This window comes from Lytechinus pictus, chromosome 15 (genome assembly GCF_037042905.1).
Source record: "Lytechinus pictus isolate F3 Inbred chromosome 15, Lp3.0, whole genome shotgun sequence".
NCBI classification, from domain to species: Eukaryota; Metazoa; Echinodermata; class Echinoidea; order Temnopleuroida; family Toxopneustidae; genus Lytechinus; species Lytechinus pictus.
Window position 1 is genome coordinate 2,190,461 of NC_087259.1, and position 18,155 is coordinate 2,208,615.

The 18,155-nt window shown below is 35.3% G+C and overlaps 1 protein-coding gene across 1 annotated transcript in view; it reads left to right on the forward strand.

Moving 5' to 3' along the window:
* Positions 1–7,449: 7,449 nt before the first annotated feature.
* The window catches only part of LOC135156826 (protein crumbs homolog 1-like), a 39,560-nt gene continuing 28,854 nt past the window's right edge, over positions 7,450–18,155 (forward strand). The window contains exons 1-4 of the mRNA XM_064110436.1: positions 7,450–7,972; positions 8,552–8,674; positions 9,675–9,893; positions 10,990–11,773. Coding sequence (XP_063966506.1) covers positions 7,450–7,972; positions 8,552–8,674; positions 9,675–9,893; positions 10,990–11,773 — 1,649 coding nt within the window. The remainder of the gene's footprint in view (positions 7,973–8,551; positions 8,675–9,674; positions 9,894–10,989; positions 11,774–18,155) is intronic.

Below are 18,155 nucleotides of genomic sequence, written 5' to 3' on the forward strand. Positions count from 1 at the left end.
TTACTTCTTTTAAAAAGTCTTTAAAAATAATGATTGATGGAAAAAAGGGGGAAAATCTGAAACATCTCATGAGTTGAGGAGTGTAAATCATTATTTTTATTCGAATTTAATCCTGTTCAGTTGAATGACAAGAGCATTTTAGATAAAGTGTACAGTATTTCAGCAAAATAAATCAGAAAACATTTAAAGGTTGAAGGTGATGATTCTGTACATGAAGAATTAAAATCTGTCACATTTTTATAGCAGATCTTAGATCTGAAATGATTGATCGTTTCCATGATAATCCTTAATACCCCTTTCATAAACCCAATAAAACCTATCCTCCAATTAGCCGCCTAAGAGTAATGCGGATAATTCAATAAAAATTGCGTTCATAAACTCCGAGAATTAACCGCATTATTTTTACGAGCACCCGTCCTGAAAAAGGCGGATAATCGTCATGACAACTGGACACGCCTCTCCGATGCGGTTGTGTTGGAAAAGGGTGACCTTGTGACCGCACCATGGCAATTATCCGCATTATTTGGAAATACGTTCATAAACTCAAAATCTTGTCCCGATGCCGCTATTATGCGGATAATAACAGCATCAGAATAATGCGGATAACTCTTGTCCTCCTCTGATTTTACGACCAAATTATGCTGCTATTAGCCGCATAATTGGGTTTTATTGGGTTTATGAAAGGGGTATAATATGACAAATAAAACAACACGTGAGTCATCCCTTTTAAATTCAAAGTACTGCATGATGATAAAATAAAGATTATATCTTTTTTTATTTCTCATTTTCACATTCTTTTAAATCAACCTGACTTGCCTAATACAATTACATAAAAAAATGAAAGGGGAAAAACTTGGTGATAGACAAAAATATATCAAATGGAAATTGTCAAAGCAAGTTGCTGATAATTTTTATTTTTTAACGCAACAGTAGCCTACAGGTGGCCATTTAAAGGATTAAAAAAAACAATTGTTTGATTCATGCTTTCTCAGTCTCCAAATCTTTTGACTCATTTTGAGAAATTTTCTATTTTGCTGGAGTTTCCTTTTTATCTGATGATTTTTGCAACCATTTCCTGGTCTGTTGAAATATTGGTCAATATTTACAGGTTGAGATTCTATTTGCTAATATGGTCATATTCTGTTTGCTAATATAAAATTATGACAGATACGTAAAGGTACTGTATGTGATTGACTTCATGACTGTGTTTTGGACTGTTTTGCTTTGTATGTTAAAGCATGGACCTATTAAAGGGGAAGTTCACCCTGACAAAAAGTTTATTGTAAAAATAGCAGAAAAAATAATAAAAAATATTGCCGAAGGTTTGAGAAAAATTGATCAAATAATTAAAAAGTTATTAGAATTTCAATTATTTGATTTGTGACGTCATATGCGAGCAGCATTCCTACATAGCGAATGGTAAAAAATCAATGAAATGTCATTTTCTCAGAAAATTGAAAATGGTTTTCACTATACCTTTTGTATATCAATAGACAAATCATTTCACACCCGATCATGAATAGAAAACAAAAATAAGTCATCAGGAACCATGCAAAATTTGAAATTCATGCATTTTATATTACATAACACATGGGGCAGCTGCTCGTCTATGACGTCACAAATCCAAAACTTTGAACTCTAATAACTTTCTTACTCTTTAACGGATTTTCCTCAAATCTTCACCAATATTTTTTACTATTTTTTCTGCTATTTTTACAACAAAGTTTTCTTCAGGGTGAACTTCCCCTTTAAAGGATCATTGTGGCGTACTTTTATCATTCTTGTTAATGTTTTCTTGATTTGGTATGAACTGCAAGGTGAATTATGATATTGAAATATATAAATACTTAATATCTGTAGAGACATCGTTCTGATGTATTATAAAGCACTATATGAAAGAATATTATTATAGGCCAGTTGTTGTTATTTACATTTTGGGAAATAACTATTAGACCACAAATACTAAATGATTATTGCCCAAGCTCTACATATCAGTTTTGACAGTGACATGTTTGCTTGAAGAGATTTTTACATGTATCTCATTTTACATTAATGTGTATTTCTAGTTCTTTGTGTACAATGTACATGGTGTGTCCCTTTTGTGATGTAGACCCCTGTGACATGTACAGTATACTTGTACCTGTGCCTTGTTCATTGTGGATTTACAATATTCTTTGTCTTTTGTCGGAATACATGGATGATTATGATAATAATAATATTAACAATGCATTGTTTTATATTATTGGTTATTATCATTTTTATAATATATCATTACATGTTCTATTGTTATTGTAATTATATAATAGTAATAACAATGCTTTGTTTTATTATCATTTGTTATTATTATTGCTGTTTATCTCTAGTATGCAGGCACAGACCCTGATTGAAACTTTGATCAACACAGAACAAGTGTGTCTCCACGCAAAGACTAGCACATACAAAACTTGCTGTTTCGAGGGCCTTCAGAGATCAGGGGGTGGTGGGTTCAGGCCATCAGAAAAATGATAAACTTTCTTAAGATGTGTAAACAGCCCAGAGGGGTTATGTCAGATTAGGGAAGGGTCAATACTTTGACCTTAAATGGCCTTTAGTTTGCATTCCCAAGCCTGTATCTTACCCCTTTTTGTTAGTCTACAGCTGGGCCTGTGGCTGGGTTTGAAAGTGTTGGTTCAGGTCGAACCAGGGCTGACCAAACCCAGACTAGGAAGGGCCAAATCACAAATTCAATCATGCATTTTGCACATCATTAGGTGGATTCATGCACATTCTTATTTCTTCACGTATAAATGATAATCAGAGGTACACACCTATGTATAGGCTCTGTGAAATAGCTTGACAGCTTTTGAACCTGCATTTAAGATCCAGTAGCTACAGAACATGTACTGCCCTTTCACACAGTAAAAAAATTGTAATTTGAAACGATGATTCCAGTGAAAAATACAGCTAATGATGAATATTAAGCATGTGTGAAACCAAACTAGAACATGATTAGAATCACAATCCCGGGAACAATCGCAATCTTTTTTTACAATGATGATTCAAGATTCACATGTGAAAACGCCTGTAGTGTGCATGTATTACTGACATTTGTAATAATTGATTTCAGTGTGTTGTAATCTGAATGGAATGTCTTGGTGTTTACCAGACCAGTGACATTTTAACCTCACTGTACTGGTTGAGAAAAGAATTTTTTTTTACAGAGGGAATGAAAATCTTTTTTTAGTATTCAATCCCAACTACAAAAGGGCAATAGTATACTTGTGTGCTGGGGCAGTAAATTTTAATCACAAAAGGACGATTTGTTGACAATTTTGGTACTTTTATAGAAGGTTGAACCTAAAGCTGGGCTGAAGCTTTACATATGTACAAGACACAGACTCTAAAACTTTATCATCTATATTTACCTCACCGATATTCTGTCCGTCATAGACAGAATTCCGAATGAATTCCAAAATACTTGAATTTCCCAAGTTTATTGTACCAGTCAATGCCAATTGACATTTACTGACATAGCCTCCTGCAAGCATTTGTCTCAAATTCCATTTGTTTCCTTTTTTTCTCCGACACACCTTCCTGTAAAGTGACCCAGTGATTGTTGCATGACTGGGTGTAAGGTCATCCCGTAGGTGCAAAAGGGGTTTGATTTCACCCCTCTTGGAACACGTTTGCTCTTTATTTTTCTCAGGTTGTGGGGGATTGGTGGCCATGAGGGCAAGTTTATCTGAAATACAACCCTTGTGATACTAGAAGTGTAATTCTTGTAATTGAGAAACATGGCATGATGAGACATATTAAAGAAGGAAAATTTAAGAAATTAGGTTGGATTAGCATGCACATTGATAGTAAAGTTCTATATGTACAATACACTACACTTTGTACAACATACTTTATCACTACATACTTTCCCTCAGAAAATCATATATTTTTTATTGAAGATGTTTTTAATTTAGGCCTTTGGAAATAAGAATTTAAATGGTGTAGATTTTGCTCTCACAAAAATGAATAAAACGTAATATAGTTTGACTGAATAAAACATGGGTAATCTTGTCTAAAAAAAGACAAATTTCAGAAAATCTTGTGTACAGTGACAGTGTGCCATCATACACATATGCCCCAACTGTATTTATTTTGTGTTCCATTTTTGCATTGACTCATTTACACATTACAATACAGGTAAACTGGACATGTCAATTTTTATACACATACATGTACAGTACCAGCATTTACAGTATTTGAATGCAGTTATTTTCTAATTCACATATGATAAAGGGATATTATAATGACATTGTACCGGCAGATTTTGCAGAATTTTAATTAAGTGATCCATTGTGTAGTGAAGTGATTCATTCAGGGAATAGTCACGCCCAACTTGACATTAATAATCAACCTGTCTGGTATTTATTGTTTTCTCTGGAATTGATTCGGGTCAGAGTCTGTTTTGTTTTTTTGTGAATTCATTGCATATTGAAAAAACAGTATGATTTTTTGTTTGGTGCAATTGATGTATATAAATGTTATGACATCATGGGAAAATGAATGTATACCGTATGGGCACTAGTATTCAACCCGGCATAATTCAAAGATTTTGCCAAATTCCCCCAAATATCTAGAAATAGGGAATTTATCTTAATTTCATACCTTTGTTATTTCAAGGGTAATCTGTTGTTGGTATTTTCTTTATCAATCTGTCGAATGTATGCGCGGAGGATCGAATTATGCGGCGAAGACCTTTTGCACTGAATAACACTAGTATTCAACCTAGTGATGATAGATAGTGAATCTCAAAATGGTTTAAATTGCTAAACTAGATCTAGATGTAAGTCTCTGGCTTTGACTAATTCCCTGTTCGGTCTCATCTCAAATGGTCTAGTCCATAGTCGGATGGGACAAGGGCAGTTCGAGAGACATGGCCATCTTTCATCGCTAGGTTGAATACTAGTGCCGACGGATTGGATACTAGTGCCAAAAACCATCGCCGTATAATTCGATCACCCGCGTACACAGTTGACGGGTTGAAGAAAAAAATAATGCAAAAAGAATAACCAACATTTGATCTTGAAAATAAGGCAGGTCTGAAATTAAGGTAAATTCCATATTTCTATAAATTTGGGGAAATTCTCCAAACGGGTTGAATACTAGTGCCCTTACGGTACTGTACACAGCGACAAATTGTGTACAACGGATAGCGGAGCGTTCAACGCTAGCGGTCGTGTACATTTTGCTTATTACATGACGTCATCCAGCCATTGCCATGCGTAGTGCTAGCCTTCCATTTCCCCACACAGTATTCCACAAAAACAATTGTGCAATTCTATATCACCTCGTACCTAAATCGACCTAGAATTTCACTTTCTTATATTTTATATGAATTATGAATGGTATTCTTGGAGGATCTATTTTCTCACCGATACCGCACAGGTAAGCGAATTTCGATTACTTCTTGCTTTTCCGTCAAAATCTTACGAATTAGCGTCGGTATGGCATCGTGTTCGTTGGAATTTGTAGAGTCTATCGCAACGTGCACAAAGTCAATTGGCTTCCGGGTTTCGGAGCACCGCCTGAATATGCATGAAATTGCAGAGTTTCGATAATTTTTGATCGATACAGGAGCGATCCGATCACGAACCAAGACCATTTCCCGCGTACACAACGTGACCGGATATCGTTATCGCTATCGATACTTCTGCACGCAGTCCGAAGGAATTATTTTAGCGACCACGTAGCCATGACGTGATCTGCGCGATTGACCAATCAGCGGTCTCCGAATCGCTGTGCGGAGAAGATCTATCCTTTGTACACAGTCTATGGACGATTTGTCGTTGTGCTGTAGATTTGAATTGATCGAAATTGAGAATGATTATATGAATACAGACATGTACATTTTTTTTTATAGGGGACAAGTGTATTTTAATATCATTGCAGAGGAATCTGAAAAAATGCTTTAATTTTGGTACTTACATGTAGGGTACATTGGCCTTTGTCAATCCCCTCCACATTTTGATTATTCTATGTCTTTTTTATGTAATATATTGTAACTTTTTATACTTGTATTGTTTATTATCTATGTATGTATTCAATTGTAATTATATTGCATGTTTTTTACTCAATATGTGGAAAATAAAATTGAATTGAATTGAATTGAGGGTCATAAAAATAAAGGAGTACCCGAGAAAATAATGTAATTTGAATAGATAAAGACAAATCAAACAAACAAGACTCTGAAAATTTGATTAAAAGTGGACAAGGAATAAAAAAAGATATGGCATTTTAAAGATTTGCATTATTCCGATGAGACAGTTCTAGGAAAGTTTTCATGAATATCCAATGAGCAAACTAATGATGTTACAGTAATATCCCCACTTATATGAAATTATATTTATTCAAAGTCTTTTTCCAACAAGAACTAAAGAAATTGGATTGACAACATGTATTTGCATTCTGTAGATATTGCTGCAACTAATGCCATTTCAAGGGAGACATACAGGTATTACTCGCATATGTATGAAAAAATGAAACAATTATGATTTCATGTATAAAGAAAAAGGAAAACTGGGGGGATGTGACATTATTAACCCACCTAATAAATATTCATAATTGCATGCATATACCTGTTTACACAAAATATTGCTAAAATTTAAGATTCAATAAATGTTATTTTATTATCAGATTTTGATAAAATTTTCAGCATTTTGCTCTGTGAATTTTACTCTATAAAGCATAATTCATATTTTTAGCCTGGAGTGCCCCTTTAACTATGCTTATCAATGTTCAACCTTTGTACACTAGTGTATGATTCATAATATACTGTATAATATATATAATTATGAGTTTTCATGTGAAAATGTTTTTTTACTATATTTTCTGGGGCTTGCCCAATGTTTCAATGAACATGCTCGGTTCTATTTCAGAAAAAAAGGAAACTGTTCGGAACCTTCGGCGAGTCTCCTGCATATTGAACAGCAGGTTGTAGTAGGAATTTCTTGCACTACTACTAGTACATGTAGTAGCTCAGACACTGATGAAATTCTGCTGAGCGTGGTGGGGGAGCAATTTTGGTCGAGTGGGGATGCAAATTCCGGACCGACATACAGTACATGTAGGACAAGATTGCAAAGTTCCATTTACATGTATCATTCAAACTTTATAAAGAAGAGATAAAACAAATATAGGCATTTCTTTCGACAGTACCTGTATGAGTAGGAATTATTCTTCCTTGTCTGGACTTGAAATATTAGGTGGTTTTTTTTCATCTGGGCTCCAATCCTAAAAAAAGTACACTTACCTATCCAACCTCAGATGAGTAATTCCCACTTTACTTTCTAAAAGCCTGGTATTGTATGTTGTACATTGACATGAATCTGGCCGAGTATTCAAAAGAGATACTATTTACAAATGTATCTCTGTCATCTCAAAACATTTTTCTGTTTCTTTTAATCTTTCCCTTTAGCCATGGTGCTTCAAATCGCCTTCTCACAAACTCCAGGACCACAGAATCTTGTCTACTTTGATGGCACAGCTACCGTCACAACCAATGCAATATTTTCTCCCCAAGGACAAATAACCATGCAATTCAGAACTTGCACAGGTGGCGAGCTTTTTTCGCAGACTAATGGCGATCAGATGATCGCGGTGAGCATAAACGCAACAGGCTCCATCAACATCCGGTGGAATAGTGGTTCGGGTGCGATGGAGACGTCCATGGGTCGGGGATTCAATGACAACCTGTGGACAATCATTGACTTTGTGTACGTTGGAGAGTCACTAGTCTTGAGGGTTCGGGACGAGGCCATTGAGCTGGCAACAGTCATCAAGAACCCTACACTTTTGGATCTTGTATTATCTTCAACGATGGTTGTTGGGGCAGGGTTTACAGGATGCATAGAGGAGATTGTAGGAATTGATTTTGCCAATGCAGTGAGCTGGCCCAATGCAAGATGGGGAGAGTGTCCTCTTGATGAAGATATTGGATGTGGTAAGTCCTGAACAATAGCAAATGAAAGATGATATTAAAACCACTGAAATTTTGTCATTTCATTGGCTATTAAATAGCAAATATGACATAGGAATTGTGCATAAATTCATTATTGAGATGTGCCAATTCTTCCTTTTTGCAGTAATGAAAATACTGGAATATCCATGAATGATTCTACTCCCTCCCCACAAAACCTATATTATGAACATGTCTATTACAGAAAAGTGGAAAATTCATACTACACCTCAAATACTTGTTTTCATCCCACGAAATACAATAATTCTCTTCTTTTTAAGGTTTGCATCTCTCATTAACAAGTATGATGAAATAGAAATCCGGACCCTCTTTTTTTTTACAATCAACCTAACTTCTCTTTATAATAGATATTAGGTCACATCTTGACTTTCACAGAAATCATAGTACTTGTTTAATTTATGGGAACGGAGAGAAAAAGTTAAAAGAGTATGATTCTCCATTTTAAATAGTTGAGGAATATGATGCATGTATGTTTTGATTTGAGAACTGAAAGTGATCAGTGTTTTACTTGTGAAATATAACATTTTCTTATCACTTTTGTAGGAGCTCAAGATCCATGTACTAGTCAACCATGTATGAATAATGGAGTATGCAGTAGTGATGGGGATGGATTCACTTGCCAATGTACATCAAGATTCAATGGAACAACCTGTGAGAATGATCTAGGTAAGTCAACAGGTTGTCATAAGGTCACTGCACACCTTACCGTTGGTCTGTGACCAATATTTTGGGATGAAACTTGTAACTTCCGAATATATTGAGACTTGGAACATATTCACTATGCAAGTTTTAAATCATCGTACAAATACTAAGTAAGAAATCCGTGACTAACTAGGCTTCCTTATGAGAATAAAAACTAGGAAATAATTTTGCTTTACAAATTTGAATAGCATTTTTGGTCATAAGAGAAAAGCTCTCAACTAAGTAATGTACAGTCCTACGTAAAAATATGCTGTACAAAAGACTATGCATAGCAGTCTTTCAAAAATGTGGAGCAAATTGCGATGCGATACCAGGAAAATTATTCCCTGTAAACGTATATAATAAATTGTAATGACATGACAAAATACTATCGGCTATTATGTAGAACTAATTTGATCTGTAGTCCAAAATAAAGGCTTGAAATTATCCAGAATTTTGATGAGTGATTCTTATAGTTCATTTGAACCTCAAACAAAAAGATTCTATTCATTCTGATTTTCATAAAATAAGCAAGGAGTGATATCTTCCAATATTGGATCGTAGACAAGTCAAAGGTGTGTGATGGACACATCGTCTACCTGCCCCAACAGATAGATTGACATTTTCAATGGAATATTTGAACCTGTTCCTGAATGAAACAAACTTCAAAGTCTTCAATGCAGGGTTGCTTGAAAGTTTCCAGAAATCCCTGCAAAAACCATTTACATGTACCCTTTACCTGTTCATTATAATATTATTAATGATAATAATGTCATCTTTTACCCAGAGTAGCCACTTCTGTTCCAAAATATGTTCTACATGCTGCAGAACCCTTCAAGTATTACAACAATAGAAGAATTTAAGCAGGAGTATTGCTAGTTTAACTTCTAACATATGTGCTCCGTATGGGATTTGATTAATATGTGGCAAGTCTAGCTGTAGCATTTGAATTCACTCTTTCATACCTTTCTTCTCCTTCATGCAGGTGACCTTTGCAGCAACCCATCATTTACCCTGAACTGCGTCAACGGTGCCTGCACAGAGGATGGGGTGTCCAACGCAACATTCTGCAACTGTAGCCAGGGGTACGGAGGACCATTGTGCAACACTTCATCAACCCTTTGTGATAACAACCCATGTGGTAACTCAGGGCATTGCCAGACCAATACTGCCATAGACGGAATCATCTGCCTCTGTTTTGCAGGTATGGGTGTCAGAAATCTACAGGCCTTAAATTTCTATATTTCTAGGGCAATGTTATTTTTACAAAGGGCACAGTTTAATATGACAGCACAAACAGGAAAAATAAGAATGTGCACAACAAATCTCTAAAGCCAATGAGAGGGGCATCAAGGCCAATCAACAGGGTATCCGCAGCAGTGACCTTTGATGGCCTTGGATTGATGTAAGCCCTGAATCCTATCTATCTCTGCATTCTAAGACAAGGTATGGAGTGGAGGCTGTCATTGTCCTTGCATTTGGGTGGAATCATGTGTGTATTGTACATGGGAGAAAGTTTATAATCATTATCATCTGATATACAGGAGTGAGGTAATTCTGTAGATCTTCCAGTCTTAGGTCTCCTGGATGTTATCCAGAGGCTTTGTGAGTCAAAACTCCACCAACTACTTATTTGGCTCTGACTGGATTCACAGGCCTTCATTCCCTTCTTGTGTTGTCACACACTTTGAAAAAGCCAGAGGCCTCGGGAAGATAGCCCCTATTTCTGGCTGCTCTGCTGTCTTCCCTTGATCAAATGTTGGGGCCATTAAACATTGTGCTGTTTTATTAGGCCTTGGGTCCTTTTCTCATATTATGTGATTTTGAATAATACTCATTTAAAAGTGGCCTTGGTGCACCACTTTTTTACCTTGATGCCTCATGTTGCCTAGCCTCTATGAAAACGTTCCCTTGCAAAAGTGGCCTTGCCCCTACCAAAATCATATTTCTTATATCACTTCTTCATTTGGCTTGCTTTTCGTGTGAAATGTCTGCCAAACCACGCTTGTGATATGTCTGACTTTTCCCTTACTCAAAGTCATATTCTGAGGAAAACATATACGATGAATATTCATACTACCGGTATTTAATTAGTCTTGCCTACAGTTTTGAAATATAAAAATTAATTTCAGTTAGAAGCAATCTAGGTTTTTCTTCTTCTTGCTCCTGAAATGTTTAGAAAATACTATTAACATACATTTGTTAAATATGCATGATTGATTGCTTTTTTACATTGCTATTTCTGTTTCAGCTGTTATCACTAACAGTGACTTATTGTACATCTTATGTGTCTTTAATAGGTTATACAGGGAGTCAATGTGATGTTGATATCAATGACTGTGAAATGAATCCATGCTTGAATGGGGGTGCCTGCCAGGATCTCATCAACTCCTATGGGTGTGATTGTACTGATACTGGTTACTCTGGATCACGCTGCGAAACCAATAATAATGAATGCCAGGACAACAACCCTTGCCAGAATGGAGCAGTCTGCTCTGACACCAATGGTGGGTACTACTGTAGCTGCACGGAAGGAAACATCGGCAGTAACTGTGAAGACAACATATGCTCCTTGAATCCTTGTGAAAATGGTGCGACTTGCTCTGTCAATGGAGGCAATATCAACTGCACATGTGCTGGAGGATTCGAGGGGGAACGCTGTGAAGTTGACATTGATGAATGCGCCTCAAATCCATGTCAAAATGGAGGCGTGTGTGTGGATGGGACTAACGAGTTTGAATGTTTCTGCTCTGAGCATTACACCGGGAACTTGTGTCAGATTGAGTTGGACGCGTGTGGTCAGCCAGATCTTTTCTCGTGTCTGAACGGCGCAACGTGTGTGGATCAGCCCCAAGGTTATATTTGTACCTGTGTTCTAGGCTTCACTGATGTCGACTGCGGGACAAACATTGATGAGTGCGAAAGTTCTCCATGCACCAACAATGCTACGTGTGTGGATGAGGTAAATCGATACAGGTGCGAGTGTGCAGCGGGTTTTAATGGAACCGAGTGCCAATTCAACATCGATGAGTGCGCATCTAACCCTTGCCAAAACAATGGTGTCTGTAATGATGAAGTTAATGGGTGAGTAATCATATGCATATTACTTTGTGTTGTTTAGGAAGTTTATAGTCTTCTGTACAAAACCATTCTTTGATTCTTTACTAAAGATTTAGAGCAAAACATGTTTTGGCATAGACTTTCATGAGACATCCAAGTAGCAATTTAGAGTTTCTCATTTATATGAGAGCTGTAAAGAGGTGTGTACATAATGCCAATGACTAATCCCACTGTAACTAATTCTTATTATCAAGCATTAAAGTACATGCAGCTTCAGACAATTTTGGCCGTGTTTCTGCATATTTAGTTTTGCCTAATTACACGTATAACATTTCTGTAGAATTATTTATTGTTTATTATTAAAAAGCTAATTGTTTGAAATAATACTGTTGGATTTGAGTTCAATAGCTGCAACATGTACATGTATGCTTTAATTGCTAATTATATTTGAGCATGTATTTTGCATTATGCGGGGTGCATGGGAATATTTCTTCAGCTGGTCAATGAATTTTCTTTTTTAGGTTTTAAACATTATGTGCACTGAATTATTTAGTCTTGTTATTTGAAACTTCTTTTCATTTTGAAAAGATTTGATATTGTCAAATAGTAATTTGTATGAGAGTACTGAAGCATACAGTAAATTTCAAAATTCACACAGAAACTTTTATTTTCTTTCTTGTAAAATTCTTTATCAAAGCATTTTGTATCTGTGTGCAGAAGCATTGTTACCGTAAGGGCACTAGTATTCAACCCGTTTGGAGAATTTCCTCGAATATATAGAAATATAGAATTTACCTAAATTTCAGACCCGTCTTATTTCCAAGAGCAAATGCTGGACTTATTCTTTTTCCGTTATTTTTTTCTTCAACCCGTCGACTGTGTGCGCGGGCGATCGAATTATAAGGCGATGGTTTTTGGCACTAGTATTCAATCCGTCGGCACTAGTATTCAACCTAGCAATGAAAGATGGCCCTGTCTTTCAATCTGCCCTTGTCCCATCCGACTATGGACTAGACCAATTGAGATGAGACCAAACGGAATTAATCAAAGCTAGAGACTTACATAAATCTAGATCTAATTTAGCAATCTAAACCATTTTGAAATTAGCCATCTATCATCACTAGGTTGAATACTAGTGCATTTCAGTGCAAAAGGTCATCGCCGCATAATTCGATCCTCCGCGTATACAGTCGACAGATTGATAAAGAAAATACCCACAACAGATTACACTGGAAATAACAAAGGTATGAAATTAAGATAAATTCCTTATTTCTACATATTTGGGGGAATTTGTCAAAATCTTTGAATTATGCCGGGTTGAATACTAGTGCCCATACGGTACTTCTTGTAAACTCTCAATTTCCTTCTCACACTTATCCTTCCCCTGTACATTTTTTTTATTGGCTTGTAAAACTTTAAAAAAGATGAATAAAAAAGAGAAAAGATACAACATGCATCCTGTCATTAGCAGCTGATTTGATTTCATCATATACATGTATGTACATGTAATTACATTGTAGAACTATAAAGAATTTTTTTTTAGAAATACCTGTATTTCATTATAATTTCTGAAAAATTGTAATAGCCTGTACTCAAATAGCGGGAAACCAGATTTATTAAAGAATCAAAATAACATGAAGGAAATGGTTTTGTGTCAATGTCAAACAGTGCTTGACTTCTGAAACTTTCAAACATTACCTTAAAACATTTCTCTTCAATTCTTCTTAATTTCTTTTATAATTTCCTAAAAGTGCCTTGAGCACTCTACAGAGTGGATTTGGCACGATATTAAAGTCTAATTATTATTAATGTCCGTTAAAAATATGATAATTCCTTTATATTTTTTAGCACACATTTTTGATACCTTCATTTAGATTTCTTTTACTTCATAATACTTTGACTGTCTGACATCAATTTCTATTCAAATTTTGTTTTACACACCATTTAGTCTTTGCATTCATGGGTTTACTATTTTCATTGCAGTATTGGGTTGTTCAGTGTGACCACTATTTCTTAAACATGTAGTATGGTTTGGTATATCTTTACTCATCTTGCATTTTATCTCTGGTGTATGCCTCCCATTCTCTTGCCCTAATCACTTTCCATGCAGCAATTTTCAACCAGGGTAAGTTAACACATTTGAAGCTACATGTATGCACCTCCTGCTTCCCTTTGCTTTTGCTCTATTACCTTTTAGTGGTTCCTTATACCTCAGACACATTTCCCCTACGGCGGTCGTACGGGAGTCGAAAATGGCTGTTTTATTCATTTTTATTCAAACCCCCTTTAGCTCTGGTAAAAAAAATGTTAAGACGGCCATTTTCGACTCGCCGTACGGCCGCCGTATGTATGTATGAGATCTTAATGGGGCCATCACATCAAAAGATTTTGTCAGCGTTTGCGGAGGTACATGTACATCTATGGCTTCTTGATCCAATTTCTTTATTTTGTTAACAACACAAAATGATTCCTATAGTCTACGTACTGTACATGTAATAGCATTGGAATTCTTGATTTTTTGTGTTAACAAATGCAATACTTGATACCAAGAAATGGAATTAAAGGAGGATATGGCTTGTCATACATACTGTTCATCATACATGTACACTGGCTATAAAAACATCCATGTGTGATGGTCCCATCTGTAGGCCTATTCATCCTCTTTTATGGTCGTCCATTTTCCTGTTTGAGCGCACTCAGGGCATAAAGTTGACAAGTGAAGGATATTTTTGAATGGGTAATCATGCAAAGTATATCAATGTTATGACTTCACTTACAATAAACGATGCACATTGGGCAAAACTCCTGCCAGAGCAATGGGTCAATCATCACTAAAATGTTTTTTTTTTTTTAATTGCCCTTGTACTGTATGTACCGGTACATGTAAAATGCAAACGAGCCCCAGTATCGGTTAATTACTTTTGATGCAAAGTTAAATAAGGCTGCTAGGCTGAATAGAAATCAGAAGAAAAATATAGGCGGTTTCAGACCGCCTCGAAGTTTGGCAGTTCCAGGTATTTTGGAAATGTGAAAGCAAATTACACGTAATCTCTCCGAAACAAAATTCCCGCTAAATAGTACATGTAGGTACTTGTCAAAATTACGAGAAATTTTGTGGGAATTTTTCCAAGGTCGCAGGTATTTTGGCAATGTGAAAGCAAATTACAAGAACTTTTAGCACAGCATGTTGTAGGGCACGGGCGCCGTGGGTGGCTGCTGGGCTAGCGATTTTGAATCTCGCGCCTTGCTTGCTTATCAGACCTTACATGTATACTGCGCATGCCCTTATCCCTAAGGGTATGTTTCGGGGCGGTGTGAATGTGGGAATAATGAAATGGGTATTTACTTGCCTGAAAAACTTCTTGTAATTTAACAGGGATTCTTGTGATCGAGGCGGTTTGAAACCACCTAGTGTCTAGCATTTTCTTCTGATGTACATGTGAGCCCTATTTAAATGCACATAAAATTTTAGTGCTCAAATTAATAATTAATCAAAGGCTATCCAGTGCCTTGACCTTGGAACATTATGACCTATTGATTGGCTTGAAAGTTGTTTACTGGTCATGGATGTCTCTAACTGTGGCTTTAAATTATAATTTTTGCCCATATGAGTGGCCTTGCACTAAAAATAGTTTATCTTGCAGTTCCCTGAACACCACATAGGGGATCCTAAATTAATGCCTACTTTATCTACATTGGGAAACAGATCTTTATTGAGATGATGGAGGTTTGTCTAGCTTTGTGCATCATTACTATTCTATTCTAGCACTTTAATAGCAGTGAGGGGGCTATTTATATGTAGGCCTTTTTGTGAATCAACTGTGGCAACACATCACTTACATGTACTATAATTTTCTCTATATAGGCTCATACATTGTTAAAAATGAGAATGGATTAAACCACTACAAATAAGTTTTAATAATAACACAATTCATACAAGATCATCATCATTCATTTTCTGAGAATATGATGATACATTTATGTTTTCAGCATTTATTCTTGGTAAGGGGTCTGAAAACCAGAATACTCTGACACTTACATGTAGCTGCAGCAACAGTGATTCTTTGGCAAATAATAAAGTCCTCATAAAATACTCATTTAGGGTCAAAGAATACAACAGAATTGACTAATATCTGAAGCTGTAATAGTCTCAATTCATGTTCATGTGATAAAACTTTCTCAGATTTGCATCATTGAATTTATATGCATTTATTTCTATGAATGATGTCATGTATGGGTGAGGGAGGGGAAACTCCCTGATATGACCTGGGGCCCGTTGCAGAAAGAGTTGCAATCAATCGCAACTCTAAAAATCATGCGCAAGTCCGAAATGCGCATTGTTGATTGGTCGAAAATCAAATTGCGCATGATTTTTTTTAGTTGCGATTGATTGCAACTCTTTCTGCAACGGGCCCCAGAACCTATTTGTGGTTTAGGGCCCTGTGCTCATTGTTAGAATACCCTTCTCTTTCCCATGCATAGCTTAGTAATCTTTTCTAAAAATTACTTTAACACTTTGCTGATTTAAAAGACAAAATATTTAAGACTTTTCCCTTTATTTATTCAATACAATACATTCAGACAATAATTCTGTTTTCCAATTTGATTATCATTTTTGGTAATAGGAGAAAAGCTCTAACTACATGTTATTGTCAACTTTTTATAGTCTAATATATGTAAAAGTATGTTTTTTATATAGCAGTCTTTGAAAAAAGTGACTCCAGCAAATTGCAATGCAATAACAGGAAAATCATTCCCTGTGTGCAACTTAATATTGCTAAATGTATTAAGGATGTTTAATATCGGGACCATGTTAAAATTGTAAATTCGTTAAAATTAAATGCATGTTCCGGTATTATAAAACATTATGACTTGTACATATGGGTACATGTACAGTACATACATGTATGTGCCCCGGATCAATTGTATTGAGTATTCATAACTGAAGGTCACGCTAAAGCATGGATGATAATAATAGCGCATGTTGGAATGAATTATTTCTAGATAGAGATGGCGCAACGTAAATGGCTGTTATTATTATTATTATCATTTTTATCAAGATAATTGTTTTAAAACTGTAGAACTTCAAGATCACACATACTAGTTCTTGTGGTAAAGTGTGTCTACAACCCCTGCAAGCATGTTTGCACACTGAAAATAAACTTAAGTTGTAGCTTTGAGTAGTGACTCTGTGCCGTGTATGTTCTTGCATGTATTGCTCTACCTACATTGTACATGTACATCTTGTTTTACTGATACTAATTACTGGTTCAATTTTAGAGCTATGAACTAAATGTAAACGCTTTCATGCCTTTGTTTTATTTACTACTAACCACAACACCTGACATCAATCTATGGACCGATATGAGAATAAGAACAAGTATTTTTAGTAAACAAAATATAAATGAAACAAATAGTAAAGTCTATTTCCTATTGTTTCGATTGCTGTTTGTTGCTTCCTATTAAAGCAGATCATTGGATGTTTGAACAAAAATAAACAAAAAATATGAAATCTACACACATAAACTAAACTCCTTTTTATTATTGTCTTTCTCAAAATGATTTTCTCCCTTTAATCATGGGAATTGGTGCTTAGGGGAAGCCACAATTCCTGAGTGTCCAATTTGAGATTCATGAACTGTACAACTCAGTTTTCAAACGGCAATAACTTTTAATTTTTTTAATTTCAAATTTCACAAGTCTGGCTTAAATGTTTTCTCACAAGTCATTACCAAGGTTGGTTTACTCATTTACATTAAGAAAACAAATTATTAAATAAATTCATTTGCCATTCTGATTTTGAAATGTATGGTATTGTTTATAACACAGAAATCTATATTAAAACACATTTAATTGATAATTCCATAATGTGTGAATGTAATTTAAAAAGAGATTATGATCTATCTCAGAATTGTAGATTATTCTAAAGGAGAAAAGGGGAAAATAAGGGCAACATTGCTAATTACTCATGAATAATTTTCACCTATTTTGGTGTGATCCTTATAAAAAGTAACATTTCCTTACTAAAAAAAAACAAGTTTGGCTGTTTTACCTTTTTAATTTCAGAATTTTTTTGTGTATCGTTTCTTAACACAGTTGAGTAATTTTCCATATACAATGTAAAATTTGTGCTTTGTTTAAGATGCTCAGGGTCTGGTACTTTTAATAATTAACAAAAAGAAAACAAAATGATGAGCTGATGTTTGCATAAATATATACAATGACATGATTGCATCATTGACAGTTATTATGCCATGCTTGCATGATACAATTATGGCTTTCATTGTGAATATTTTGTGTGAAAAGAGTCTGTAAGTCACAAATTTGAGAAAATGATGAAATCTACCAAATAATCTGTTTCAGCATTATTGATTAAACCTACATTCAATCTTACTTCCATACAGAG